General features: G+C 43.4%; 2 protein-coding genes and 1 non-coding gene across 3 annotated transcripts in view; all 3 read right to left on the minus strand.

Moving 5' to 3' along the window:
* Positions 1–3,494, minus strand: part of TDRD12 (tudor domain containing 12) — a 67,284-nt gene extending 63,790 nt beyond the window's left edge. The window contains exon 1 of the mRNA XM_035023513.1: positions 3,451–3,494. Coding sequence (XP_034879404.1) covers positions 3,451–3,474 — 24 coding nt within the window. The 5' untranslated portion in view covers positions 3,475–3,494. The remainder of the gene's footprint in view (positions 1–3,450) is intronic.
* An 8,462-nt stretch (positions 3,495–11,956) lies between these two features.
* On the minus strand, positions 11,957–12,063 carry LOC118022924. Its single transcript, XR_004682599.1, has one exon. It is a non-coding gene; the product is annotated as a U6 spliceosomal RNA (small nuclear RNA).
* Positions 12,064–16,001: 3,938 nt separating this feature from the next.
* Positions 16,002–22,310, minus strand: NUDT19 (nudix hydrolase 19). The gene is made up of 3 exons (XM_035023515.1): positions 21,591–22,310; positions 18,521–18,728; positions 16,002–17,580 (listed from the first exon to the last, which is right to left on the minus strand). The coding sequence occupies exons 1-3, from the start codon at positions 22,293–22,295 to the stop codon at positions 17,375–17,377; spliced, it is 1,119 nt and encodes a 372-aa protein (XP_034879406.1). The 5' UTR covers positions 22,296–22,310; the 3' UTR covers positions 16,002–17,374.
* Positions 22,311–27,357: the final 5,047 nt, after the last annotated feature.

The following is a 27,357-nucleotide window of genomic DNA, read 5'->3' on the forward strand; positions in this document are numbered from 1 at the left end:
GTTAATAATTAGGGTGTAGAGAATATGGTTATTCTCAATAGGGTTTTTGTAAATTGTTTTTATATTTGAAAGACTTCAAAACAAAGTTGGAAAGATGCTTAAAATTTTTTTAAGGCAGGGGCACCTGGGTGGCTCAGTCGTTCAACGCCTTCGGCTCAGGTCATGATCCCAGGGTCCTGGGACCGAGCCCCACATTGGGCTCCCTGCTCAGCCAGGAGGTCTGCTTCTCCCTCTCCCGCTTCCCTGCTTGTGTTCCCTCTCTCTGGCTCTCTGTGTCAAATAAATAAATAAAACCTTTAAAAAAAAAAATTTTTTTTTTTAAGGCATCATAGATTCTTTGAAGTTGCCAGAATATTTCATTTTTTAAAAAAATATTGCCTCTAGGGGCGCCTGGGTGGCTCAGTCATTAAGCATCTGCCTTCAGCTCAGGCCGTGATCCCAGGGTTCTGGGATCGAGCCCCACATCGGGCTCCCTGCACCGCCGGGAAGCCTGCTTCTCCCTCTCCTACTCCCTCCGCTTGTGTTCCCTCTCTCGCTATGTCTCTCTCCGTCAAATAAATAAATAAAATCTTAAAAAAAATAAAAAGAAAAAAATAAAAAATATTGCCTCTAAAACCTCTAAACTGTAGGCCAGATTCAGTTTTACCAGCTAGGAGAACACGTGCTTTACTGGAAGGGAGTGGGTGCACTAGGATAGGGAGCCCCCACCTCTGACACTGTCTGCTTCCAGCCAAGACTATAAAGCAATACTGCCCACATTGTAATCACCCTCACACATTTTTTCGCCTACATTGTCTGTTGTATTTCCATTAGAAAAATATCATCTATATAAAATTTTGGTCCGGGGCGCCTGGGGTGGCTCAGTCGTTAAGCATCTGCCTTCGGCTCAGGTCATGGTCCCAGGGTCCTGGGATCGAGCCCCACGTAGGGCTCCCTGCTCCACAGGAAGCCTGCTTCTCCCTCTGCCACTCCCCCTGCTTGTGTTCCCTCTCTCGCTGTGTCTCGCTCTGTTGAATAAATAAAATCTTTAAAAAATAAATTAATTAATTAAATAAAAGTTTGGTCCACTTTCTTCTCCTTTACCCCTACCATTCAAACTTGAATACTTAAATTTTATTCAAATAAAAGCAGAATCATTTATCTGGCAAGATAACAATATTTCGCATCATTACTAGGATTTAACTGAATTAGGTGTGCTTTTTATTATTTCTCAGGAATGATTAACCCATTTTTTCTTTGTTATTTCCTACGTTGTTATTCCCCTTTACTTTTTTACTTCCCTGAGCAATAATGTCATGAGTGTCTCATTTTCCACATTCGGTAGTATGAGTGTGTCCAAGTCTGATCTTTAATTTCTGTTCAATTCCCCTTCGTGTATGTTGGGTTATTTCCATAATAACTCCAGGTATTTTAGTCAAACTTAAACTCTCCAACATCGATTATAAAAATTAAGATGTTCATTTTAAAACGCTGTGACAATTCCAAACGGAACAGGAAGACCTGGCCCACTCAGAGTCATGCTGACGTGAGAGGTCCTCGGACCTTCATTCTCAACACGGCCTCCTCTGGGTAGGAAAACCACTCTTGAAATACTGTTTGTGGATTCCACGGACAGTACTGAAATTGTGTGTGTGAGCCAGAGGAATAGCTGCTTTACCCCATTAGTGACATCACAGCCTGCAGCTTTCAGAACATCACCTGTGTCTGCCACCCCTCCCTGGCACAAGCTGTCCACTTGAAGGGTCCACGCCTCGCTGTCCAGAAACGTCAACAGTCCTGCTAGAACACAGCTTGACTCTAAGACCAATGGCCCTGGGGCTTTTCCGGCGCCCATCACCTTTCTTATCAAAGATGCCATGGCTAATCTTTCTCTCCTGTAGCCCTTCTCCGGGAGCAAGTCCATAGACGCCAGTCCCACTGTGTCTCACCGCACTCTGCCCAACTCATCCCTGACGTAATGGCATGTTGTCTGGGCTGCTTTCTTAATACATTATTTTTAATCAACACCTTTTTCTTCATTAGACTCATCTTAACAGACTTCTAATGCTAGTTCTGTTTTTATTTCTAAAATCTATTACAAATATTAACTATTAAAATTTAAAAATTTTTAATAATTTTAATTGTGGTAAAATACACAAAAATTTTACCATTTTAACCATATTCAGTGGCATTAACCACATCCATCACCACCATCCATTCCAAAACTCCTTTCAGCTTGCAAAACTGAAACTCTACACCCTTTAAACAATAATCCCCCAAGTCCCCTTCCCCTCAGTCCCTGAGCAAACACCCTACTTTCTGTCTCTATGAATGTAAGTACTCTAGGACTCTCACAGAAGTAAATCATACAATACTTGTCCTTTTGTATCTGGCTTATTTCACTTAACAAGTGATGGTTCATCCATGTTACAACATGTATCAGAATTTTCTTTGCTTCTAAGGCTGAGTAATATTCCATTATATGTATAGACCACACTTTGCTTCTCCATTCATCTACTGATGGGCACTTGGGGGAAAAAAATTTATCCATGTAAAAGCTAAATTAACCTGGAGCACTATAACTGGTAACCTGCACCACACTTAGAGAACTACTCCTATATTGTATTAAAATTTGCTGAGGATAAACAGGTAAGAACCAAAATATAAATTACGTAAGACCTAAAAGAGGAGCGGGAAAATTGATGGTTTTTTAAAATCCCATCATTTGGTACGTTCCTCTCCTCTGCCCACAGAAGCATGGGTTTTTTTTTTTTTTTTTTTTTTTAATGATTTGTATTTCCTTTTCCCAGAGACCGAAACCCACCGGCTTTGCCCTGGTTCGTAAACTCCTCCCTCCAACTAACCTTGCGAACACGCCATGCCTTCAGTCTCCTGCATCTTACCTGAGACACGAAACTGCAGCTGCCGGCGGCCCCACCTGCCTTCACGCCGCTCCGAGGACTGAGGATCGGAGCCCCGGGGCGCACGCGTGGGGAGGGGGCCGCCAGAGTTTCAGGGCGCGAGCGAGCAGGGTTTCCCGCGTGAAGCCGGGATGGGCGTGTGTGGAGCGGTGGTTGCGACGAGGGGCCCCTTAGTGGGGACCCACTGGAGAGGACCCCTGTCGGGCGAGGGGACCAGGTGAGGGTCCCCATGTCCAAGGACCGGGGGCCCAGGGGGCTCTCCGCCAGCACCTCCCGGGCCGGGTGAGCGTGGGAGAAGGGGTTACGGTCCGTCCTGCCCCCTAAGATTGCAGTTAGTAAATGAGTTTCGGACGAATGGTAACTTTTTACTGTGTTCCAAAAAATACATGGGCACACCTGAACTGAAATCTCGTGTTGTGGATCTGCAATCGGGGGCCCGGGATCCCATCTGGCGACCCACGCATGGGTCCGAAGCCCCGCGTGGCGTGACCAGCCGGGGCGGCCCCTGCGCGGGGAGAGGGCGGCCGGCCAGGGCGGGGCGCTCGCTCACCTTCAGCACCAGCACCTCGAGCATCTTCCCCGCGCGTCGCTCGCCGCCGGAGGACCGGCGTGGGGAGACAAGCGCCGTCGCGGCCGCGTCCCTTCCCGGGTCTTCCCGTCGCCACTCACTACTCGGAAGGCACTCTGCGGGGGCCCCCGGCGCGCCCGGCTCTGGCCCCGGGCCCCACACGCCCGCCCGCTGCGCACCACCCGCGACCCTCCGCGCCCTCCCAACAGGACGCCGCCAGGGGCGCGCTCGGGGCTCGGGCACCGCGCCCCCGCGCCCGCCCCGGCCGCGCAACCCCGAGGCTTCCAGAAAGCCCGCGCTGCGCCAACGGCCTGAACAACTGCCGGCCGCCCTGCGCACACGCCGGGCGCGGCGGGGCGGGGCGGGGGCGCTGGGAGGAGACTCGCAGGGGTCGCACAGCCGGCGGCGCCCGGCGTCACGTGGTTCTCCCCCCCCCAGGCGTCTCACCCGTCCCGAATCAGTTCGCGGTTGACGGGCAGAGGTCTCGCCGGACCCGCCCCCACTTGGTGGCCCTAAGGGTGGAGAAGAGGCACAGCCGGTCATTAATACAAGGCTGGGGAGGGGGAGTTGGGGGGGAGGGGGCTCCTGGCAACATCCCCTCCCCACCCACCCACCTCCGCCTCCTGCTTCGGGTCCCAGATTTCCTCCCACCTGGCCGGCAGCGGCAGGGCTCCCCCAGACTCTGTCACTGGTCATTCTGGCCACCAAACTGCAGCCTCCTGGGCCGGGCTCTTCCCCGCACGTGTATTTGTTGTTGTTGAGGCACCAAAGAGTTCTCTAAATTTTGAACACCTGGACGCCTGTTTTTCTCACCTAAAAAATGACGCTCACAATTAGATGGGGTCACACTCTGAAATAAAGGACATCCAAGACGCACTCAGAGAGGGTCAGCTTTCATTACTCCAACACTTGAATAAGCCAACAAACAAGAAGAAAAATGAAATCAAAGGAACCACTGGGCGCCTGGGTGGCTCAGTTGGTTAAGCCACTGCCTTCGGCTCAGGTCATGATCCTGGAGTCCCAGGATCAAGTCCCGCGGCGGACTCCCTGTTCAGTGGGGAGTCTGCTTCTCCCTCCCTCTGACCCTATCTCCTCTGGGGCACTCTCTCTCTAAAATTAAAACAAACAAACAAAGGAACCACAGCTAAAATAAATAAATGATAAAAATGCCAGGCCTATGTGGTTTTATAGGTGAATTCTTCAATATCTTGACTGAAAAAACAAAGAATTTTAAGCCCATGTCAAAAGGCATTAATTTGCTAGTAAGGGAAACCAAAAGATGGCAAAAACAAATTGCACCAGTTTTAAGAGAGCATGGCAATTGTGGGGTTCTGAGAAACAATGCTCACAAAAGCGTCCAGTTTTAAAATTTTGTTAGATTTCACAAGGTCAAGCAACATCATCTGCTTAAAGTCTCAGGCAGGAGAATTGGAGAGGAGAGGTGTGTGGACCTCCAGTCAGGAGGAAAACACAACTGCTGAGTACATGAAGTTCACCTGTTGCTGAATAGGACTAACCAGGCTTCACCTCCAGTGGAGGCACCTGGCAGGACCAATAAACCTGAAAGCTCCAGACCTTGTCAAAGAGGTGTGAAAGGATCGGATCTTTTATATATATATATTTATTTTATTATAAATATATTTTTATATATTACATATATAAATATATATAAATTTATAAATATATTTTTTAAATATTTCATTTATTTGACAGAGCAGGAGAGAGTGAGAGAAAGCACAAGCAGGGGGAGCAGCAGAGGGGCAGGGAGAAGCAGGGAGCCCAATGCCGGGCTGGAGCCCAGGACCCCAGGATCATGACCTGAGCTGAAGGCAGACACTTAGCTGACTGATCCACCCAAGGGCCCCAGGATGAGATCTTATTTAAACAGGAGGTCCCAGGAACAGTTCCCAAGCCCCAAAGAAAATGCAGATGTCTCCCAGTTCTTATTGTGCGGTCAACATTTCTTTTTCTTTTGACTAGAACCCATGCTACAATATGATGTTTTCCAAACTTTTTCACAACACATCTCACAGAAAATGGAAGTATTTCTCCATCGCGCTTCCTAGTCCTCTTGAGGCTGAAGAGGATCAGTATCTGTACCTGTAACCTGTCCCCCCCCCATACCCCCACTAGCTAGTGGGAAGCCTTGTTTCAGAAATTACTCCACAATAAGTAAGTCATGGGTATGTGATGTACAGCATGGTGACTATAGTTAATAATACTGTATTGCATATTTGAAAGTTGCTAAGAGAGTAGATCTTAGAAGTTCTCATCACCAGAAACCAATTTTTTTTAACTATGTATGGGGACAATTAGACTTATGGTGATCATTTCAAAATATATACAAATATCAAATCATTGTGTTGTGCACCTGAAAGTAATGTAATACGTTGATTATATCTCAATAAAAAAAATTACTCCACAGGGGTGCCTGGCTGGCTCAGTGGGTGAAGCATGTGACTCGATCTCGGGGTTGTGGATTTGAGCCCTTGGGTGTACAGATTGCTTAAAAACAAAATCTTAAAAAAAAATTACTCCATAACATAATAAGATGAAAAGGCTCTCAGTGCATTTTCATAAGGCAGTTAAGTCCTGAGATATTAAAACCCGACAAAGATAACACAAAGAACTGCAGACTAATTCCACTTCTCAACATAGGTGCTGAAATCCCAAATAAAATGCTACCAAGTAAACCCATGACCAAAAAAAAAAAAAAAAAAATTCAAGGTCTACACTTCTCTAGTTCTGTCAAATAAATAAATAAAATCTTCAAAAAATTTTTTAAAAAAATAGTCTCATCATTTTGACAAAAAGGAAAGAAAAAGCAGTTTGGCCCCAAAGCTGGCTTAATCATTTGTCAGTTGATTTTAAGAAAAGAAATTGTTTTGCTTTTATTTCTTAAACGTTTTGCATCAATTGAGAGAGTGGATGTTACGGTCATGGCATCATAACCCAAAGATAGAAGCCTGGTGCTTGCCCAGTGTTTTTCCCAGACACCTCAGTTATCTTCCATGGACTTGATCTGTCTGTCAGAGAATGCCTTGTTCATGGTTCCCACTAATATTATACATCTGTCAGATTATCCCTGTTTCTAATGTATTTTTTAAAAGATTTATTTATTTATTTGACAGAAAGAGATAGCGAGAACAGGAACACAAGCAGGGGGAGTGGGAGAGGGAGAAGCAGGCTCCCTGCTCAGCAGGGAGCCCAATGTGGGGCTTGATCCCAGGACCCTGGGATCACGACCCGAGCCGAAGGCAGATGCTTAACGACTGAGCCAGGTGCCTCTCTTATGTATTTTTAATAGCTCAATATTGTGCTTGCTTCGGCAGCACATATACTAAAATAGCTCAATATTGTGTTACTCACTGCAAGAAGGTTCTCACATCTCCATTTTGAACTATACACTATCAAACTAAAATTAACCGTTGTCCCATTTACTGCTTTGTACGTTGATACTTCATCTGATTAATACCCTCTAAGCTTTTCTTGTTTTTTCTTTTTACTTTTAGCCCTCCCACAGAATTGTTTTAAATGACAGGTTTAGTTTTCAGTTTGAGATATAGTTGACGTATAATATTGTATAAGTCTAAAGTGTATAATATAGTGATTTGATATATGTATATATTATGAAATATAGTAACTAAACAGTAGGTTTAATTAACACCTGTCACCTCACAGAGTTACAGTATTTTCCTTGTGATGAGAACTTTTAAGATCTACTCTCTTAGCAACTTTCAAATATTAACTATAGTCCTCACATTGTACATAACATCCTTAGAACTTAATTATCTTATAGCTGGAAGTTTGTACCTTTTGACCACCTTCACTAATTCCTGCACCACCACCCACCTCTGGCAACCAAAAATCTGATCTCTGTTTCTATGGGTTTGGTGTTGTTTTGTTTTGTTTTTTAGATTCCACATATAAGTGAGATCATACAGTATTTGTCTTTCTCTGTCTGATTTATCTCATTTAGCATATTGCCCTCAAGGTCCATCCGTGTTTCACAAATGGCAGGACTTCCTTCTTTTTTATGGCTGAATGGTATTCTGTCATATATAATTAATTAACATTACATATATTATATATATTAGAACATACACATTTACATATGAGTATCTGAACATAATAGTGCTCCACCTTTTTGTTAACCATTCATCCATCTATGGATAGGTTGTTTCCATGTCCTAGCTATTATAAATAGTGCTGTAATAAACATAGGGGTGCAGATATCTCTTCAGGATAGTGATTTCATTTTGGATATATCCCCAGGAGTGGGATTGCTGCATCATGTGGTTCTACTTTTAATTTTTCAGGAACCTCTATACTGTTTTCCTTAGTGGCTGTACCAGTTCACATTCCCACCAACAGTGCACAGGGCTTCACTTTTCTCCACCTCTTCATCAACACTTGCGCTCTCGATTTTCTGATGATAACCATTCCAATAGGTGTGAGGTGATATCTCATTGTGGTTTTGATTTGCACTTTCCTATTACTGTTGTAGAGCATTTTTTCATGTACCTGCTGGCCATCTGAATATCTTCTTTGGAAAAATGTCCATTCAGATCCTTTGTCCATGTTTTAATTGGATTTTCCTGGCTGAGTTGTATGCGTTTCTTATGTATGTTGGATATTAACATTATCAGATATGTGGTTTGCCTTTTCATTCTGCTGATTGGTTTTTTTTTTTTTTTGCTGTGCAGATTTTCAGTTTAATGTAGTCCCACTTGTTTTTGTTGTTGTTGTTGTTGTGTTTTAAGTGTCATTTCCAAAAAATTATTGCCAAGACCCATGTCAATAAGCCTTTTTTCTATGTTTTCTTTTAGGAGTTTTATGGTTTCATGTTTCACATTCAATTCAGCTTTTAATCCATTTCTAGTTAATTTTTATGAATAATATAAGACAGGGGTCTAGGGCGCCTGGGTGGCTCAGATGGTTAAGCGTCTGCCTTCTGCTCGGGTCATGATCCCAGGGTCCTGGGATCGAGTCCCACGTCAGGCTCCCGGCTCAGTGGGGAGCCTGCTTCTCCCTCTGACCCTCTCCCCTTTCATGCTGTTTCTCTCTCGCTCGCTCTCTAAAAAATAAATAAAAATCTTAAAAAAAAAAAAAAAAAGACAGGGGTCTAGTTTCATTCTTTTGCATGTGAGTACCTGATATTCCTGACACCATTTATTGAAGAAACTAGGTTTTCTCCATTGAGTATTCTTGGCTCTCTTTTGTCAAATACTAGTTGACTGTATATGCATAGCTTTATTTCTGAGTTCTTGATTCTATTCCATCGATCTGTGTGTCTGCTTAGTATGCCAGTGCCATACCATTGTGATAGCTTTGCAATATAGTTTGAAATCAGGAAGTGTAATGCCTCCAGCTTTGTTTTTCTTTCTCAGGACTGCTTTTGCTATTTGGGGTCTTTTATGGTTCTGCATGAATTTTAAGATTTTTTTTTCTATTTCTGCAAAAAAAAATGTCATTGAAATTTTCATAGGGATTGACTGAATCTATACATGATACGGGGTTGTGGGGACATTTTAACAATATTAATTCTTCCAATCCATGCTGTCTTTTCCATTTGTGTCTTCTTCAGTTTTCATCATCAATGTTTTATAGTTTCAGTGTAGAGATCTTTCACCTCCATGGTTAAACTTATTCCTAAGTATTTCATTATTTTTGATGCTATTGTAAATGAGATTGTTTTATTTCTTTTTTAGATAATTTTTTTTAAAGATTTTTTATTTATTTATCTGAGAGAGAGAATGGGAGACAGAGAGCATGAGAGGGGGAGGATCAGAGGGAGAAGCAGACTCCCCGCCGAGCAGGGAGCCCGATGTGGGACTCGACCCAGGGACTCCAGGATCATGACCTGAGCCGAAGGCAGTCGCTTAACCAACTGAGCCACCCAGGCGCCCCTAGATAATTTTTAATGTACAGAAATGCTACTGATTTTTGGGGCGCCTGGGTGGCTCAGTCGTTAAGCGTCTGCCTTTGGCTCAGGTCATGAACCCAGGGTCCTGGGATCGAGCCCCACATCAGGCTCCCTGCTCAGCGGGAAGCCTGCTTCTCCCTCTCCCACTCCCCCTGCTTGTGTTCCTGTTCTCGCTCTCTCTCTTTCTGTCAGATAAATAAATAAAATCTTTTAAAAAATGCTCATGATTTTTGTATGTTGACTTTGTATCCTACAACTTTACTGAATTTATTGATTAGATCTAAGTTTCTCAGTGGAATATTTAGGATTTTATACATATATTTTTCTAGGTATATAAAATCATGTCACCTGCAAATAGAGATAATTTTACTTTGTCCTTTCCAATTCTAATGTCTTTTACTTCTTTTTCTTGCCTGACTGCTCTGGCTAGGACTTCTAGTAGTATTATGTTGAATAGTAGTGGTGAGAGTGGGCACCCTTGTCTTGTTCCTGATCTTAGAGAAAAATATTTCAACCTTTCACCACTGAGTATGATGTTGGCTATGAGCTTGTCATCTATGGCTTTTGTCATGTTGAGGTACATTATTATTGAGTTTTTATCATGAATGGATGTTGAATTTTATCAAATGCTTTCCTGCAATTATGGAGATAATCAGGTGATTTTTGTCTTTTATTCTATTAATATGATGTATTATATTTATTGGTTTACATTTGTTGAACCATCCTTGCATCCCAGGGATGAATCCTACTTGATCATGGTTTATGATCCTTTTAATGTGCTGAATTCAGTATGCTAGTATTTTGTTTAGAATTTTTGCACCTAGGGGCCTGGGTGGCTTCAGTCCGTTAGGCGGCTGCTTTTGGCTCAGGTCATGATCCTGGGGTCTTGGGATCGAGCCCCGCATCTGGCTCCCTGCTCGGCGGAGAGCCTGTTTCTCCCTCTCCACCTGCCTGTCACTCTGCCTACTTGTGCTCTCTCTCTGTCAAATAAGTGGGGAGAATCTTAAAAAAAAAAAAAAAAGAATTTTTGCACCTATAGCGGTGCCTGGGTGGCTCTGTCAGTTAAGCGTCTGCCTTCAGCTCAGGTCATGATCCCAGGGTCCTGGGATCAATCCCCTCATTGGGCTCCTTGCTCAGAGGGGAGCCTGCTCCTCCCTCTCCCTTTCTCCCCAGGTTGTGTTCTCTCTCTCAAATGAATGAAATCTTTATTTTAAAAAAAGAATTTTTGCATCTATATTCATCAGAGATATTGTCCTGTAGTCCTTTCTTGTAGTGTCATTATATGGCTTGGATATCTGGGTAATCCTGGCCTTTTGAGTTTGGGAATAGTCCCTCTTCTTCAATTTTTTTTTTTTTAAAGATTTTATTTATTTATTCATGAGAGACAGAGAGAGACAGAGGCAGAGGGAGAAGCAGGCTCCCCGCAGAGCAGGGAGCCCGACGCGGGACTCGATCCCAGGATCCTGGGATCATGACCTGAGCCAAAGGCAGATGCTTAACCGACTGAGCCACCCAGGCGTCCCACCTCTTCTTCAATTTTTTGGAAATGTTTCAGAAGGACTGGTATTAACTCTTCTTTAAACGTTTTGTAAAATTCACTAGTAAGGTCATGTGGTCCTGAGCTTTTCTTTTTTGGGAGGTTTTTGGTTACGGATTCAATCTTATCTCTTATTGGTCTGTTCAGATTTTTTATTTCTTCTGGATTCAGTTTTGGTAGGTTCTATGTTTCTAGAGATTTATCCTTTTTAAGTTATCCAGTTTGTTGGCATATAGTCGTTCATAGTAGTTTCTTATGATCCTTTCTATTTCTTTGGTGTCTGTTGTAATGTCTCCCCTTTCATTTATAAATTTATTGATTTGGGTACTCTTTCTGTTCTTTAGACTAGCTAAAGGCTTGTTAATTTTGTCTGTCTCTTCAAGAGCAAACTCTTAGTTTTGTTAACCTTTTCTATTATTTGCCTGTCTCTTCATTGATTTCTGCTGTAATCATTATTTCCCTTGATCTGCTAACTTTGGGCTTGGTTGGTTCTTTTTCTAGTTAATTAGGCTTTAAGACACTTAAGAGTTTTCATATCTGAAAAATTTAACCCATTTTTGTATATTGTCATGGTTGACATTATTCCTACTTCAATCATTTCACTGTAAGCCTTTGGCTTTTGTTTCGTTACCACTTACACTGTTTTCTATCTTTTGCATTTAGGGGTTATGTTTTGTTTTTGAATGACTTGAAAAGTGACCTTTCTATTTTTTTTAAAGATTTTATTTATTTGACAGAGAGAGACACAGCAAGAGAGGGAACACAAGCAGGGGGAGTGGGAGAGGGAAAAGCAGGCTTCCTGCTGAGCAGGGAGCCCAACACTGGGCTCGATCCCAGGACCCTGGGATCATGACCTGAGCCAAAGGCAGACGCTTAACGACTGAGCCACCCAGGTGCCCCTACCTTTCTTTTTTAAATTCTACTAGCTACTTTTGCATTTAAAAACACTTACGTAGGTTTTTTTTTTTTAAGTCTTTATTTTAATCACCTGGTGCTCATCACGACAAGTGCACCCCTCAATCCCCCAAAATATGGAATGCTTCATGAATTTACGTGTCATCTGTGCACGGAGGCCATGCTAATCTTCTCTGTATTGTTCCAATTTTAGTATATATGCTGACAAAGTGAGCAGTTACACAGGTATTTGTTACCACAAAACCATATATACCACCATATAATATATAATATATATACCACCTCTTCTTTATCCACTCATCAGTCAATGGACATTTGGGCTCTTTGCATAGTTTGGCTATTGTAGATAGTGCTGCTATAAACACTGGGGTGCATGTGCCTCTTCAAATCAGTATTTTTGTAACCTTTGAGTAAATACCTAGTAGTGCAATTGCTGGATCATAGGGTAGTTCTATTTTTAACTTTTTGAGGAACCTCCATACTGTTTTCCAGAGGGGCTGCACCAGCTTGCATTCCCACTAACAGTGTAAGAGGGTTCCCCTTTCTGTGCATCCTTGCAAACATCTGTTGCTTCCTGTGTTGATTTTAGCCATTTTGACTGGTGTAAGGTGGTATCTCATCATAGTTTTGATTTTTGATTTGTATTTCCCTGGTGATGAGTGATATTGAGCATTTTTTCATGTGTCTGTCAGCCCATGTGGATGTCTTTTTTGGAAAAATGTCTATTCATGTCTTCTGCCCATTTCTTAGCTGGATTGTTTTTTGGGTGTTGAGTTTGGTAAGTTCTTTATGGATTTTGGATACTAACTCTTTATCAGATATGTCATTTGCAAATATCTTCTCCCATTCTGTAGGCTGCCTTTTAGTTTTGTTGTTTTCTTCACTGTGTAGAAAACTTTTATCTTGATGAAGTCCCAATGGTTCATTTTTGTTTTTGTTTCCCTTGTCTTTGGAGATGTATCTAGCAAGAAGTTGCAACAGCCGAGGTCAAAAGGGTTGTTGCCTATGTTCTTCTCTAGGATTTTGATGGTTTCCTGTCTCACATTTAAGTCTTTCAACCATTTTGAATTTATAAAATATGGATTTTTAAAAACATTTACAATACTTTATAGACATATTATTCACATTTACTTCCTATATTTAATTGATTGCCACACTCACCATTAGGACTTCTACCACATACTTCTACCTTAAAAAGTTTTTGTTTTGATTAATCTCTCAGTTATCCATAATATTTCTATCAAGTGAATTTTTTCAGAACAGGTGGAATTTTCAGAGCCCATATGTAAATGAAAATTGTATCCGTGACTTTCACACAATAGAATTACTGACTACACACATCCTTTTCCGGCTCAGTATATCTTGTTACTCTGTGACACACACTCAGAAGCCCGATTTTCTACCTTTGTGAGCAATCTCCTCTATTTCTTCCTGAAAATCTGCATTATCTTTAAAATTCAAAATATCATCCAGATATTGGACAATTTTTGTTAATTTTCCTTTGACAGCACCAGGACCTTTTTATCTGAAGATCAACATTTTTCTTCAGCTCGAATAAATTTTATTCTCTCTAAATAATACTTTTCTTCCCTTTGTCCTGGAATCTTCTTTTATACATGCCAACAATCGACATGTTGGGTGCTCATCCTCATCTGTTTTCCTGAGGTAGTAGTAACAGAGAGACTTAAGAACAAAAAGTCAGAGATCCACGTTTGTTTCAAGGCAACAGTATGTGCAAAGATCCTGAGGTGGGAAAGAACTTTGAGTAATCAAGGAACAGAAAGAAGACCCTTCTGATGGGAGTGTAGAAGGAGAAGGGTATATGAAATCAGAGAGAAAGGTGAGGCCTTGCAGGCCACAGTAAATTCAGTTTTTAAGTGTGAAGAAAAGCCACTGAAAGGTTTTAATGAAGGCAGTGACAGGACATGGCTTACATTTCAATGTCAAGAGCACTTTTCCAGTTCAATAGGAGAGAATTCATCATGAGGTTAAGAATGAAGATGGAGAGACTAGCTCTTACATTGGTTATAGGGCTGTTAAAGAGTTGGCTAGGTAAGACAGAACTATGCTCAACTAAGGTGATGGCCCTGCAGAGGACAGAAGATGGGAAATTCAAGATAATTGTGGGCAACAGAATCAACAGGACTTGCTAGTCACCTGAATATAAAGGAAAAGGAGGAATCGAGAATGACTGATATTTTTAGCTTAAATAACTCGTAGATTTCTGATATAGGGAAGACTGTGCTGAGGGAACCTGCTTAAAAGGGAAAATTATAGGTTAGGAAACAAGCTTAACTGTTTTAACAAAGAGACCCCAAAATGTAGTGGCTTCTATTTTCTTTCACATAACATTCAAGAGGTGAGCAGCCCAAATCTGGCAGGCAGTTATGTCCTAACACCTGGCTTCTGTCTCAGGGTCCCAGGGAGCTGCTCCAGTTGTCACAATGTTCAGCCATTGAGAAGGGAAAAGAGAAAGTGGAGAGCAAGCAGTTTTCTTTTTAAAGGATGTGACCTGGAAGTTGCTTACCTCACCCAAGGACAGAAGAGGGTCTCAGAACAGGTACTGAGAGGCTCTAAGAGCTAAGGGTCAGTTGGAGGAGAAGTTAGAGAGAGGACGAGTGGTTAAAGAGGAGGAAGGAGGAGTGGAAAACTGCCAACAGTTGCAGAGAAGTTAAAAACAAAATAGAGGTTTGAGAAGAGACAGTAAATAACTACATATGCCCAAATGTGAGGGCTCCCCCACCCCAAAATCCCTCGGAAGAGAAGTCCTCTTATATCTGAGCCCTTTTTGTCTCCCACAGTATAGGGCACTCTTATTTTTAATTTTTTTTTTTTAAGATTTTATTTATTTATTTGACAGAGAGAGAAAGAGAACACAAGTAGGCAGAGTGGCAGGCAGAGGGAGAGGGAGAAGCAGGCTCTCCACTGAGCAGGGAGCCGGACACGGGGCTTGATCCCAGGACTCCAGGATCATGACCTGAGCCGAAGGTAGCCGCTTAACCAACTGAGCCACCCAGGCGCCCCGGGCACTCTTATTTTTATTAACAAAGAACTGTGAGGACGAGACATGTTAACCTGAAATGCTGATGCCTGCCCAGTTTTGGATTCTTGTGAAAGTCATTCAAAGGAATCAGCAAAAGAAGGTAGGTAATGGAAATGAATACTGACTTTGTATTTATTCCTGAGTTTGTAACTTTGGTTTCAAGAGACTGTAGAATATCATAGAAAATGAGTTTTCCTGGCTCTGTGGTGGATGAGATGGCATGGAGTAGGGATGCCAGCATGGGCAGGAAGGGATCTAAAAGGAGGAGGAGTAGGGACACATGATCAGCTTCCTGCTTCTGCATCTGAGGCCTAGGTGGCTTGAATACATGAGGTAAGAAAGAGCATATGGTAAATGCCACAAACTCTCGCAAGCTGGGCTCTAAAACACTCTTTTTTGGCTCATGAGGACGGCCCTATTATTTTGTGTTGGGGCCTTAGGGTATCACGACAGGTAGGAAGTCATGGGACAGTCTTCCAAAAGGAATTCTTGGAAGGAGACAAGGTTTCATTCAGATGAGAAAGAGACAAAAATACATCGTTACGAAGAAAACTACGTCACATTACTTTGTCACGTCTCCTAAAATCACCCACTGAATTACGTAACTCCAGCAAAAAGGGTGCAGGGCTAGGAGGGTTGGGAAAGGCGGTACCATGCAGTTTTTGACTCTCTCCCAGACACCTAAGTGAGCCTGGAACACTCCCCTACCAACAGAAAGAGTCCTCACAGCCTGTGCTGGCCTCATTGCCTCGTGTGGGATGTGTTTCCCTGTCTCAGACTCAATGTTGTCCTCCTTTGCTCTGCGTAAGCACGTGTGTCATAGGACCCTGGCCAGTCCCACGACTGTATCTGCCCATTGCAGGAGAAGATGGGGTCCTTCTGTAGCACAACAGGGGTGTTTGCAGGCCAAATGCCTTCTTTCAGCTGCAGAGGGAATACCTGCGGGCCGTGGGGGCCTGACATGAACTACTGGAGTGGATTCTGCTCTGCCTCTTCTCTATGTGAATACAGCATTATTTCATCCAATGCTTGGCTGTGCTGTGCTTTACTTGGTGACTATGATACCAAGGCGCAGTGGGCAGAGTTGTTACCATTTCTGCTTTTGGTGGTAGATAACAGATGTCACCTGCTTGACAAAGCATCAGGTTCTACTTAGTTATGGCGCTAACAAGCTGTGTGAATCTGTTTCTCAGTTTTCTAACTGGCAAAAGAAAGGTGTTCAGTGAGTTCTCTTCCAGCTATAACATTCTGTTTTCTCTGAGAATGAAAGAGTATTATGCCCAAAGCCAAAAATCAGTAAGGAGAACTTCTGTAGGTCCAGAAGCCAGAGGGAATGCTAACAGTATATGGTTCTCAAAATTTACATATTGGAACCATTCACTGAAGAAAACAGATTTTACTTTAGATCAGAGTTTCTTAACCTTGACCAGATAATTATTGTGGAGAGCTGTCCTATTCATTGTAGGCTATTTAACCACATCCCTGGCCTCTCCCTACTAGGTGGTAGAAGCATCTCACTCACAACCAAAAATGTTTCCAGACACTGCCAAATGTCTCCTGAGGGGCAAAAGTGCCCTGAGTGGAGAACCACTAATCTAGATGTATTCCTCTAGCCAAGATCAAGTAATACACATATACCTTATTTATCAATACCTCTATTTTACAGGTAGGAAAACTAAGACACTTCATGAAAAATAAAATTTCATTGTATGATGCATAATATCGTCAAGGATCTGAAACAGAATTGATGTCTTAGTCATTTCCCATCTTTAATCAAAACCGTATTCCTCTTAAGAGAGAACATGAAAAAATTACCCATATTAAAAATATTGAAAATAAGCATCATTAATAAAATGCCACTGAATGATGACTAGTTCTACAGATCTTTAATCTCTTTGTATTCATTAGCTACTGCTCCAGAGTAAAAATAATTATGGCTTCTGTGATGGCTTCATATTTCTTTAAAATAGGTTTCCCATTTGGTAAACCTAACAACTAAGGCCATTTGGTAGTAAACAGAATTGAAGGTTAATCATCAAGCTAAAGACATACAAGAAAATAATGACCCTGTCACTTGAAGGTCGGCTCAGTGTACTGTCCCCTGTGTAATCAGACACCCTTCAACTAATTCCAGCAGCAAATCGAAGGGGGTCATGGATCCATCTCCTAAACACATCAAGGGAAGTGCTAATATACCGGACATCTTATTTAAACTTCTGATAATAAAATGATACAGAAGCGGAAACCCTTGTGAAAGGTTTTTTCCTCAATCTGGGAGCAAGATCATTAGCACTTTATTGATACTTGTGGAATACTGTAAGGTTTGAAGAATGAAATAAGCAAGGAAGTGCTCCAATGCACTTGAAACGTGAAAGACTGTACTATAACTTCTGGGGGGGTCCTTATGCTCCAAGCAAGTCTCGTCAACCCTCAGTATTCCACAGGAAAACTTCAAGCAGTCAACCAAGTACAAATAAGCAGTACTCTACAAATGGCTCTTACTTATCACATAGGTCTTAGGATAAACCTGCTTATACTTCGAATGGATAGTCACGTGGAGATTATACACATGGTGGCTGTGTAACACTAGTCGGTGAAATGTCTTGCCTTCCTTCATGATTTCTTCAGTCTTTTTTTCAGAGGACATAACATTTTCTAAAAATTCTGAATCTTCTAAGTACAGCTCATCTCCTGAAAAATATTTTGATTACACAGTGTTATTTTATAAAACATTCCAATACGTTAGTGACATACACATTGGTATTTATTTTCATCTATGTTGTGTTTGGAACTGAAATAGGTGTTAAGTAACTCTAATTTTATGAGCTTACCTAAATTTCTTTCTTGTGTTTTTAATACCCACATCCCCCACCCCCCCATTCCCCAGCCAAGAATTTTCTTTGGGCACATAAATATTTATGACTGGTATTTTTTCATCACGACCTATCAGTTTTAGACTGGCCCATGACTCGCTTTTTCCTAGTCAATATTAATATTGGCCTTGATATCCATATATTTTTGGGTTTCAATGTGGGCTGTTCTAACAATTTTAAGGTTAAATTACAGAAATTACCTTTACACATCAAAAGCACTAAACTATCCCACTGTAAGATGAGGAACAAATATCATTGCTATTCTGAGAACTGAGCCAAGGAGCCAGGAGACAGGTCACAAAGCCCTGCTCTAAACTGCCATAAAAACCCCCACCTGGCACTTGCCCAACAATTGACTACCAACAAACTCCCCAATTCAAATAAATTGACAATTGCTCACAAATCCAGTTCTTAATAAAGTGTACTTGAAGACAGAAGTTCTCAACTTCATAGTTTATTCTCATGATTCAAAATTAAAATGTAAAAAAGTGAGATAATAAATGTAAAAAATGTAAAAAAGTGTCAATGTCTGGGAAACACTTACATAAATGTATGTGTGTGTGGATAAGGTGAATTATCAGAACTTTTGGTTATAATAAACACTATGGATATTTTATAGAATTAGACCTTAATAAACTGCTGTATTGTGTAAAACAGATGATAATTCATGTCTCTGTGTTGGGCAATACTGCCATACAGCCCCGTGCATTGAGTGTGAATACTAAATGTGAAAAAGCACTGATGCTTCACTGACTTACCTGGTAAAAGCTGGAGCACTGCATCAGCAGTTAAAAATGTGATCGGCAGCCATCTTTCCATTCCTTCCGATGCACCGTCCAAACAAAATTTGTGCAAGTCAGAGAGAGAGGCAAAGTTTCCCAGTCTTCTTATTTCATAGAATTGTGGAGGTGCAAACCAAATTTCCTTTGATATGAAACTCTCAGTTGCCTCTGATGGAGACAACCACTGTGGAAGACAAAGGTCAGGGTTCCTAAGGTTTATTCCAGAGGCAATCAGAGATTTGATATTGTTAGGTTGGTACCCAAATCTAATTGAAATGAAAAATACATAGGATAGTATTTACAGCAGGCTAGATGCTACATATGAGAGAGAGAACTTGAAAACGTAGCAATAGAATCTATCCAAAATAAAGCACCAGAGAGAAAATATTAAAAAAAAAAAAAATGAACAAGGTATCAGTGACATTATCAAGTAGTCCAACATAAATGTGTAATTGGAGTCCCAGAAAATAGGGAAAAGTGAAAAAATCTGAATAAATAACAAAAAGAAAACCATGCACATCATAATCAAATTGATGAACACCAATGCTTAAGAGGAAATATTTATAGAGTAGCCACACACACCAAAAAAACCAAACCAAAGCAAAACATATTACATACAGAGGAACAGAGTTAAAAGCAGACTTCTCATCATAAATTACACAAGGCAGAATATACCAAAGCAACATCTTTAAGTACGGACAGAAAAAAACTGTTAACCTGTAATTCTATACCCAGCCAAAATACCTTTCAAAAAAAAAAAATGAAGGCAAAATAAAGTATTTTTCAGATAAACAAAATTTACAAGATTCCTTGTCAGAAGATCTGCAATACAAGACCTGTTAGAGGAAGTTCTTCAGGCCAAAAAAAACCATTTGTAGATTTTAATCTACACAAAGGAATGAAGAGTGCTAATGATGTTAAATATGCAGGTAAACATAAAAGACATTTTTTGCTCATTTTCACAGTCTTTCAAAGATTGTTTAAGGCAAAATAATCAGTATATTGTAGAGTTCATAATAACAATAAAAGTCAAATGTATGACAACAAAAGCTAACAGACATGGGGGGAGAAATATAAGTATATCGTTGTAAGGTTCTAACATGATACATGAAATGAAACCTATATATGGCAAACCCTAGCATAATCACAAAGAGATACAGTTAATAAGTCAATAATGGAGATAAAACAAGGTTCTTAAAAAATACTTAAATAATCCAAAAGGAGTCAGGAAAAGAAAAACAGTGCGAAGAATAGATGGGACAAATGAAAAAACTAAAAGCAAGATGGTAGACTTGAATTAAATACAAATACTTAAATATATAAACATATATAAATGACCTAAACACCCCAACTAAAAGGTAGAAATAGTCATATTGATTAAAAAAAAAAAAAGCAAGACCATATGCTGCCTACAAGAAACATACTTTTTTTTTAAGGTTTTATTTATTTATTTGAGAGAGAATGAGATAGAGAGAGCATGAGAGGGGGGAGGGTCAGAGGGAGAAGCAGGCTCCCTGCCGAGCAGGGAGCCTGATGCGGGACTCGATCCCGGGACTCCAGGATCATGACCTGAGCCGAAGGCAGTCGCTTAACCAACTGAGCCACCCCGGTGCCCTACAAGAAACATACTTTAAATATAAAGTATTTATATTTAAATATATTATTTATATTATAAATAATATAAATTATAAAGGAAGACTGCTTCTCCCTCTCCCACTCCCCCTGCTTGTGTTCCCTCTCTTGCTGTCTCTCTCTGTGAAATAATAAATAAAATCTTTAAAAAAAAAAAAAAAACACAAGTCTCAATAAATTTAAGACTGAAACCACATAAAGTATGTTCTCGAGGACATAATTAAACTGCTGTGGACATGAAATGAGTTAATGCAGGTAAAGCGCTCAGGAAGGAGCCTGGCATCTGAGCAGCACTGCACAACTCCTGGTATCTCCCTCGGGGCCCTCTCCCACGGGAGAGGCAGAGTAAGGCCTTGGGACTATGAAGCTGAGGAGAGCAGAGAGCACTTCACCAAGGTCCTGGCTTTGGCCTGTAGGGCTGAGGGCGGGACTTCCTCAGTGCCATGCCCACTCTGTCACTTATTAGGTCTATGGCTCTGAGGAAGCTACACCGACTGGACTTTGGTTCAATTTACAATTTCGCAAACTTGGGATTCTCCAAAAGCCATATGCATTCCGTGGAAACGTTACTTTTGAATTTTGATTTTTCCCCCGCCAGCTAGCTACTCACTTACTACTGGTAATGCTGGCCCAGGAGCAATGAGCAAGCTCGCAATCAGGCATGACATCCTGAAGGTAAACAAAGGATAGACTTACATCCACTCTGTACCATACAGCCATTCTGTTGCTCACTTCCAGTATTCAATAAATTGCATAAGATAGTTAATCCTTCGTTATAAAATAGACTGTGTTAGGTGATTTTGCCCAGAGGCTAATGTAAGTGTTCTGAGCACGTTTGAGGTCGGCCAGGCTAAGCCACGATGTTAGGTAGGATCGAGCCCCGCATCGGGCTCCCTGCTCAGCGGGAAGCCTGCTTCTCCCTCTCCCCCTCCCCCTGCTCGTGCTCTCTTTTACTCTCTCTCTCAAATAAATAAAAATCTTTTTTAAAAATTGCAAGAACAGGGGCGCCTGGGTGGCTCAGTCCTTAAGCGTCTGCCTTCGGCTCAGGTCATGATCCCAGGGTCCTGGGATCGAGCCCCGCATCGGGCTCCCTGCTCTGCGGGGAGCCTGCTTCTCCCTCTCCCGCTCCCCCTGCTTGTGTTCCCTCTCTCGCTGTGTCTCTCTGTAAAATAATAAATAAAATCTTTAGAAAAAAAAAAACAAGTCTCAATAAATTTAAGACTGAAACCACATAAAGTATGTTCTCGAGGACATAATTAAACTTCGGTCCACCAGCTGTAGACCCAGGACAGCGGGAAGAACACCTGTCATCAGCCTCTCTACGCTGGGCTTATTCCAGATGGGCCTTGGCTGCTGGCCGGGGCCCTCATTCTCAAGTTCCGGCGCGTCCCCGCTGCGGCCCAGCACGCCCTACCTGGCAGCTCACCACCTCGGTCAAGTCTGGGTAGACCCGCGGCGGCTCGCTCAGGCCGCACAAGAAGAAGGCTGTATCGAAGCGGCGGCCGCCGCGGCGCTTAAACGGCGTGAGCCAGCCGCCCCAGTCGTGCAGCGCCCAGATGTCGGGCGTGCAGTCGAGGTGCGCACACAGGCTCAGGAAGTGGCGCGGGTCGCGGCGGACGCGGTCGCGCCAGGCGTCCAGGCCCCGCGGCGGCGCGAGGGCCCGGCCCAGCTCGGGCACGGCGGGCAGGGCGGCCCGGGGCCGCAGCAGCAGCACGCCCGCCTCCTCGAAGGTCTCGCGGATGGCGCAGATGCGGGCGGCGACGTCATCCGGCAGCGCCGCGGCGTCCTCGGCGGCGGCGGCGGCGGCGGCGGCGGGCAGCCCTGGGAAAGAGGCAGGCCGCGACCGTGCGGCGCCCAGGCCGAAGAGCGGCGGCTGGTGGTGCGGCGCGAAGAGGCGCAACCAGTCTGCCGAGCAGTCTGCCGTGTTCTGCACGCCCCCCGGGAAGACGTGCGCCCCGGGCAAGAAGCCTTGGTTCTCGGAGCGCTGCAGCAGCAGCAGCCGGAAGCCCTCGGGGGGCAGCGACGGGGCGGCGGGGCTCGGGCGCGCCCAGCCGGCCGCCAGTAGGATGGTGGCTGCCCGCCGCCAGCTGCTGGCGCGCGGCTGCAGGGAGGAGTTCATGGCGGGCGGGCGGGCGGCGGGAGGCTTCCGGGCTCCGGGTTGCGGCGCGGCGGGAGCCCCTGCGCACCGATTCTGTCGCCCCCGGCGGTCGTCCTGGGCTTGGGGACCCAGGCCCGCGCCTTATAGGACGACCTTGAGGCGTGGCGCGCGCACTGGGCGCCGATGAATTTGGGCAGTTCGGCCTCCCCCCGCGCCTGCCTGTGGGAGGGGCGTGGCGCGGAGGCGAACCAGCACCTCCTCTCGTGCCTTAGTTCCCAGGCGGGTCATTCGTAGGACTAAGGCTGTCACTGCCCCCTGCGAGGGATTGTCGTTCAAGCCGCCTGAAAGGAGGGCCCCATCGTCCGCCCCCGGGACACTCGGACGGAGAGCAGGAATGACCGGTCTTGGTGAAAATGCGATGGAGTTATTTCACCAGGCGTGGTGACACCTACCCCACCAAACCCCGGAGAACTAAGACTTAATCCCTGCACCACACGGCTAGACACCAACGTGTATAACTTTGGCAGAGAAGGAGGTCCAAAGGGTAGGTCTCTGAGCTTTGCCGGCTCACCTGATACCACCAATGAGGAACTGATGGATGAACCAGATGCCAAATTATGAGTTTCCCACTGCACAGCCTGAATGCGAAAGGCCCTCCTTGCGTCCCTGCTCCTCAGGGTGATCTGTGTTGTGTTCTGGACACCTTTTATTGTCAGGGCACCTGGGACCACCTTAAGCATCTGAGGTCGTTTGATGATTTCCACTTTCATGGGAGATGCTTAACCCAGGCCTAGAGATGGGAATTTCTCTCTGCTTCACTTTCTTAGTGGCTGTAATACTCCCACTTCCAAGAGATGCACTACTATCTCTTAGAGCCTGTTTAAATCAGAATCTCCTCATTTACAACTCCTCATCAGTTGCCAACAGCTTCTCCCACAATAGCTATTATGACATTTGTTATGTATTTGGATGAAATATACTGTTCTTTTTGGTGGGCCTCATTTAAGAGTTACCATTTTTATGTCAGTTATTTCCTGGGGGAGAATCCACAGATGACACTGCCAGTTTTCGGGCTGGTTTTTGTTAGCAGCATTTTCTAAAGGTGCAAATCCCAGTATTGACTGTGTTCCAGAAACAAACAAAAAACGGGTCCACATACTGAGAAGAGCACATACGGAGGCCAAGGGAGGACACATGGCCTACTGGAGGATCTACCAGCTTTCATCTACCTTGAGTCCACAGAATCCACAGTTGGGGAACCCCTTCCTGAGCTGCTTCCCAGATTCATGTGGCTTTCTGCTCTGAGACCCATCATTTCAGAATCTGTTGTAGAGTCTGGAGTGGCACCCTGGAGCCTGTATTTTCACACTCCCTGACTTCCAGTGCTATGAGTCATGGGAAGCTGTAAAAGGAGGTGATATGATCGAGTCCATATCTTCAAAGGTCACCCTAACAGCAGCATGGTGACTTGATTGGATGACCCATGGACTGTGCTAGGCAAGAAATAATGAAGGCCTAAACTAGGAGAGTGACCATGGAGAGAGGGTGAGGTGGGAGAAGGGAATGATTTACACAGAGTATTTAGGAGGTAGACTTGATGTAATGTGGTAATTGGTTGAATATGCAGAGCAAGAGACAGGAGTTAAGTTCTAGCTTAGAAGATTGAAATAATGGTTATTCAATCCTAGAAGTTGTAATAATAATGATATTATTAAGCATTTACTGTGTGTGAGGCTTTTGGAACTTTGTAAGTATTAGCTGTATAATCCTCACAAAACCACATCAGGTGGAAATAGTTTTTGCCATTTCACAGAAGAGAAGCTATTGACAGAGTGGTTAAGTCTCTTAAGGGACACACTATTCACTGTAAAATAACACCATCACTTTGTAGATTAAAAAACAAATGTTTATATTTTGATATCAGCTACTTTTCCCAAAGGCTGGTCACTCCTGAGTGAGATGACCAGGTTCTAGAGTGCGTAGCAAAGTGGTATACTTTGGTTGGATCTTAACGAATGCAGAACAGTCTTGAGAACTGCACACGGCTATGTTAGTCCTAGTAGGCTCTGTGGTTATGTGATACCAGTTTATGTATGTATCCACAGATCACATCCTGTAACCTCAGTTATCTGAACTGTAGTTAAGAACAAGAACAGAAGCAAAGAATAGACTCTGGAGTAGCAAAAGGGATACAAATATATTCAAATCTAATGTGATCTGCTCAGAGGAAAAATTAATTTGCAGATATATTAATCTATTGCAATTAACAAATTCCTCTGAAACTTGGTGGCTTACAATGATGAACATTACCTCACAGTTTCTGTGGCTCAAGAGTTCGAGAACATCTTAGCGGGGTGGTTCTCATTCAGTATCTCCCATGACGTTGTGGTCAGCCTATCAGCCGGGGCTTGCTTGGGCCTGAGAGATCCAGTTCCACAGTGGCCCACTTGTATGGCTGTTGGCCAGAGGCCTCAGTTCCTCACCACACTGGCCTCTCCACAGAGCCACTTGAATGTCTTTGAGACTGGGCATTTACTTTCCCCAGAGAGAGTGACCCATGAGAGAGGAAGAAGCCACAATGCATCTTATGACTTAGCCTGAGAAGTCACCTGCCATTTCCACAGTATCCTATTTTTACACTGGTCTCTATTCAATGTGGACACACACTACACCAAAATACCAGGATGTGAGGGGATCATCGGGGGTCATCTTGGAGGCTGTAGTAACAGTGGATAAAAAAAATGAATCCATGCAAGCATTAGAAGAAAACAGGTAAATTCCTCTTTGACTCAAACTTCAGAAGCAATAGGGGAAAAAAGATTGGTCAACTGGACATTCTCTCCATATTTATAACTTCATCATGACAAAAAACAGCCTAAGAAAGTCTAAGACGGGCGCGTGGGTGGCTCAGTCGATAAGCCTTCGGCTCAGGTCGTGATCCCAGGGCCTGGGATCGAGCCCCGCGTCGGGCTCCCTGCTCCGTGGGAAGCCTGCTTCTCCCTCTCCAACTCCCCCTGCTTGTATTCCCTCTCTCGCTCTGTGTGTCAAATAAAATCTAAAAAAAAAAAAAAAAAAAGTCTAAGACATGATAAACTGGGAAAATTATCTGTAATGCCTGTCACAAAGGATCAAGCCTCCAATTGTGTAGAAAAATGGGCAAGAAAGAGGTCAGAGTGATTTATTTAAGGTCACAGCCAGCAAGTGTCGGGAACTCTCCAAACCGATTGGCATATTCTCAGAGTTCCCTGCGCAGGCCTGTCCTGCCAGGGGCACAGTGCAAATAACAGTAAGTGTGCCCAGTGATCCCCTAGTAGCACTGGCCGTTAATGCGCCACTTGGTCATGAGAGAGTGAGTCACTTTGTTTGACCCAGTTGCGTCATAGCTAAGGACAGTTGACTCTTCATTCTTATGTTCTACCGGTCCCGCCCAGCTTTACTTACAATTTTAAAAGTCCTTATTTGTTAGAACATGTGAAGCCTTGAAAATAAAAAACTTTCCCCACGTGTCCTGTTGCTTCTCACTTATAGCTCCATACAGTCTTTTAGTTCAGTCTCAAGTTCAGCAAGCCCAAATTCATTTCTGTTCTCCATTATTAGACTTTTCAGTTAAAATGGAAAGATGGAAGAGAACGTGATCTGCGGGGGTAGCCACACAGAGAGAACTTCAGCTTGAACGCTCAACAGTAGCAGAAAACCTGTTCAGCCTTCCTAGAAGCCAAGGCATGTCACCTGGGTTAAACAAAATCCACCTGTGATTGACCAGTAACATCCTGTGTGCCACAAATCACCATATAAAAATTATGTTTCAAAATGTTTTTTTTTAAAAGATTTTATTTATTTATTGGACAGAGAGATAGAAGAGCACAAGCAGAGGGAGTGGCAGAGGGAGAGGGAGAAGCAGGCTCTGCACTGAGCAGGGAACCAGATGCGGGACTCGATCCCAGGACCCTGAGATCATGACCGGAGCCAAACGCAGACGCCTAACCATCTGAGCCACCCAGGCGCCCTCAAAATGTTTTTTAAGAAGAGTTTTAGGAGCGCCTGGGTGGCTCAGTTGGTTGAGTGACTGCCTTCGGCTCAGGTTATGATCCCGGAGTTGTAGGATCCAGTCCCACGTCGGGGCTCTCTGCTCAGTGGGGAGCCTGCTTCTCCCTCTGACCCTCCCCGCCTCTTGTGCTCTCTCTCTTTCGCTCTCTCTCTCAAATAAGTAAGATCTTTAAAATAAAATAACATTAAAAAAAGAAGGGTTTTAAAAAGTTTCACAGCATTGTTTTCTCAAGTATGTATAGATTGCATTTATGGGACATTCTGGAAAAGGCAAAACTATAGGAACAGAAATGAGGTCAGTGGTTGCCAGAGCCTGGGGGTGGGGGGAAGGAAAGCACATTGGGAGGGGGATGAAAATGTGGTCCTGCTTGCGGTGGTCATTACATGATTGCATACCTTTGTCAAAACTCAAAACTGCTCACCCGAGAAGGGCAAATGTTACTCTATTTAACTTAAACCTCAATAAGTTTGGCTTTAAAAATGCATAGATTCCAACTTCCAGATAAGCCATCTGTACTTGATCTTTGTATTACCTTGTCATTTTGACAAGTGTATCTAATTTTGACCTTCAAATTGATTTTTAGCAGATTTTACGTAGTTAATGGGGTAAATGTTTTCATATAGTTTCTTTTCCCCAATTATCTGATTTTGAGACTTCTAAAGTACTTTGATAAATAACAATAGCAGTGGCAGCCAACATTTATTGAGCCCTGGCCCAGAAAAAGTTTTATTTCGATATCCTGATGAAGTGTACCTGATTATTACTCCCATTGCAAAGATAAGGACATTGAGGTCAGAGACATTGAAGAACTTAATGAGATCGGATCTGAACTCAGGTGTACCTTATTCCATAGTTAGTGCTCTTAACCTCAAGGCTATAGTGTCTTGATACTACATTTCAAAACTTCTGGGGCGCCTGGGTGGCTCAGTCGGTTAAGCGACTGCCTTCGGTCAGGTCATGATCCCGGGGTCCTGGGATCGAGTCCCGTGTCGGGCTCCCCGCTCTGCAGGGAGCCTGCTTCTCCCTCTCCCACTC

The sequence above is a fragment of the Mirounga leonina genome, unplaced genomic scaffold, assembly GCF_011800145.1.
Source record: "Mirounga leonina isolate KUSES-001 unplaced genomic scaffold, KU_Mleo_1.0 Mir_177, whole genome shotgun sequence".
Taxonomy (NCBI): domain Eukaryota; kingdom Metazoa; phylum Chordata; class Mammalia; order Carnivora; family Phocidae; genus Mirounga; species Mirounga leonina.